General features: G+C 37.3%; 1 protein-coding gene across 1 annotated transcript; it reads left to right on the top strand.

Annotated features, from left to right (window-relative positions):
• The first annotated feature begins 548 nt into the window (after positions 1-548).
• LOC118888751 (cyclin-dependent kinase-like 2) lies at positions 549-2,442 on the top strand. The gene is given in 2 exon segments (XM_036840159.1): positions 549-1,878; positions 1,881-2,442. Coding segments are annotated over 2 exon segments (1,446 nt in total). The 5' UTR covers positions 549-776; the 3' UTR covers positions 2,225-2,442.
• The last annotated feature ends 1,129 nt before the right edge of the window (positions 2,443-3,571 follow it).

Here is a 3,571-nt window from a genome sequence, read left to right on the forward strand (position 1 = left end):
ACAAGCCCTACGCACCACATTAAAGCGGAACAACGATCTTCGGTAAGTACATTAGTACCGTTCTATTACACGTGTAGACAGACAAGGTCAACAGAAGAGAAACTCTAGAAATACACCCAACCACATATGAAAACTTAGTCCATAAAATGAAGAGATCAATCAACAGGGACTGCTTTATATACATGTATATTTGGAAAACTAGAAGAGATTCCCTACCTCACACCATGAATAAAAATAGACTCCAAATGGGATCCGCCCCTTGCAGCTTGGTGGCCAAGCCTTGGCCCAGGGCTAGCTAGAGCCGAGCAGGTTCACAGACTCCAGGGACCGGGCACCTTAGGAGCTGGGAGGCGTTGCCCTAGCACCCCAGCTAACTTCCCTACAGGCCTTGGCCTTAACAGGTATTGGTGCCTGCCGTGGACGCCATTTAGACCCCGGCCTTTTCTCTCTGGAGACTTTCTGCCTATGGTTGGGGAAAGAGTGAGGTCGTTGCCTTGACGACAACAGCATGCGGCCCGTGGTCCTCCTGAGTGTGAACTTGCGGTGGGTTGAGGCCAGTCGGCCTCCTTGTCTGCTTCACCTGGGACCCCTGACTGTGCCTGCGGAAGAAATCGCGACAGCAGTAGAATTGCTAGTTTGCTAGTCAGCGTCTTTTAGACCTGCGAACGAGATGCATTTCACCTCAATTTTGTTTCCAAGTTGAAAACCTTTGGGTATTTCCACGCCAAAGGATTCAAAAGAAACACAAGAAAAATTCCTACTGGTTTTTAATTAAAATGGAAAAATATGAGAACCTAGGATTGGTTGGAGAAGGGAGCTATGGAATGGTGATGAAGTATAGGAATAAAGATAGTGGAAGAATTGTGGCCATTAAGAAGTTCTTAGAAAGTGATGATGACAAAATGGTTTAAAAAATTGCTATGCAAGAAATCAAGTTACTAAAGCAACTGAGGCATGAAAATCTCGTGAATCTGTTGGAAGTGTGTAAGAAAAAAAAGCGATGGTACCTAGTCTTTGAATTTGTTGACCATACAGTTCTTGATGACTTGGAGCTCTTTCCAAATGGACTAGACTACCAGCTAGCTCAGAAGTATTTATTTCAGATTATCAATGGCATTGGATTTTGTCACAGTCACAATATCATACACAGAGATATAAAGCCAGAGAATATATTAGTCTCCCAGTCTGGTGTTGTCAAGTTATGTGATTTTGGATTTGCGCGGACACTGGCAGCTCCTGGGGAGGTTTATACTGATTATGTGGCAACCTGATGGTACAGAGCTCCAGAACTATTGGTTGGTGATGTCAAGTATGGCAAGGCTGTTGATGTGTGGGCCATTGGCTGTCTGGTAACTGAAATGCTCATGGGGGAACCCCTTTTTCCTGTAGATTCTGATATCGATCAGCTGTATCATATTATGGTGTGTTTGGGTAATCTCATTCCAAGACATCAGGAGCTGTTTTATAAAAATCCTGTGTTTGCTGGAGTAAGGTTGCCCGAAATCAAAGAAACGGTTCCTCTTGAAAGACGCTATCCCAGGCTCCCTGAAGTTGTGATAGATTTAGCAAAGAAATGCTTACATATTGACCCAGACAAAAGGCCCTTCTGTGCTGAGCTCCTGCACCATGATTTCTTTCATATGGATGGATTTGCTGAGAGGTTTTCTCAGGAACTGCAGTTAAAAGTACAGAAAGATGCCAGAAACATTTCTTTATCTAAAAAACCCCAAAACAGAAAGAAGGAAAAGGAAAAAGATGATTCCTTGGGTGAAGAGAGAAAAACACTTGTGGTACAGGATACAAATGCTGATCCCAAAATTAAGGATTCTAAAGCATTTAAAATAAAAGGATCAAAAATGGATGGAGAAAAAGTTGAAAAAGTCGAGCTTCAAATGCCAGCTGTCTCAATGACAATGGGATGAGCCACATCAAAACAGTGCCTTCAACAAGCCTCCGAGATTGCAGCAATGGCAGCATGGGCCACACAAGAAATCCAGGCATGGCAATTCCTCCACTTACGTACAACCTTTCTGCAGTGGCTCCCACTATTAATTCTGGAATGGGAACTATCTCCAGAGTTCAGAGTTACAAAGTGGATGAGAAAACCAAGAAGTATTGTATTCCATTTGTTAAACCAAATAAACATTCTCCAGCAGGAGTTTATAATATTAATGTGACCACATCAGTAAGTGAACTATTTCAGAGGCAGAAGAGCAAACATTAGTCATTTCTAGACCTTCATTAACAGTAAATATAATAGTGAAGAACTGAGAGTTTTATTGGGAGACGTATCATAAAGTGGAAACTTAATTATGGATATATCATCCCAGCGTGTCAAAATCATAAATGTGAAAGACAAGTTTAAGTTTCATAAGTCCGGAAATTTAAATATAAGATGTTATTATTATATAGAATGGATAAACAACAAGATCCTACTGTGTAGCACAGGGAACTATATTCAATATCCTGAGATAATGGAAAATATAAAAAAGATATATATATGTATAACTGAATCACTTTGCTGTACAGCAGAAATGAACCCAACATTGTAAATCAACTATACTTCAATAAAAAAAAGATATTATTAAAAAAAAAAAAAGACTCCAAATGGATTAGCAATCTACATGGAAAAAAAGGAAAACAAAATTTTACACATAAAGATGAGTGATTTGTCTAAAACCTAGATATATAGCAACGCTTTGAAACTGATTCAATGTTCAAACTCAGATAGACGATAGGTAGGTAGGTAGACAGATAATAGACTATAGATAGGTAAATAGATGCCAGATGGTAGATGGATAAACAGACACCACAGGAGTTAGTTTATGTAATAAGTCAAAAAAGCAAACATAAACATTAGATATGCTTGAATAAATCAAACATTACATTTAAGAAGAATTAAAGGAAACAGAATCCCGTTTTAACTTCCAATATCATGAATAAAGAAAATTGTATCATCTAAGCAATCAGAAATAAAGAAAGAAAAGAAAAAAAGAACACTGTAGTGCACTTAAAATTTTAAGAGGGTAGATTTCATGTTAAGTATTCTTACCACAATAAAATAAATATTAAAAACATGATAACTACAAAGTTGAAAGGAAAAAACAAATTGGCTGTCACATATTTTCTGTTAAAGTGAAAATTGTGACTTAAAATTTTAAATTATTCAAATTATTTAGATTATTATTCAGCAGAAACATACTTCAAACAGATATAAAGTGAGATTGAATACTGAGTGATGAACAAATGTTGAATACAAAAAAAGAACATAATAAAAGTAATTTTAATATCATATGTGGAATTTTAGGTTAAGCATAGTAATCAGAATCAAGAGAACTTTTAATGATTGAAGATGGAATTTCTGATGCTATGTGATAAATTTGTAGACTTATCAACATGACAGTTGAAGATACAAATGAGAAATAATCTGAAAATGATAAAAATAAAATTTTAAACATTACAATGAACCTCATTCAGGTTGGGCAGATTTACTACAAAATTAGGAATAAAGAGAAAGTGAGTAACAATCACCAGCTTGCTTTCGGGTCCACATTCCTATCTATGGGGAGGG

Source organism: Balaenoptera musculus, chromosome X, assembly GCF_009873245.2.
Source record: "Balaenoptera musculus isolate JJ_BM4_2016_0621 chromosome X, mBalMus1.pri.v3, whole genome shotgun sequence".
Taxonomy (NCBI): domain Eukaryota; kingdom Metazoa; phylum Chordata; class Mammalia; order Artiodactyla; family Balaenopteridae; genus Balaenoptera; species Balaenoptera musculus.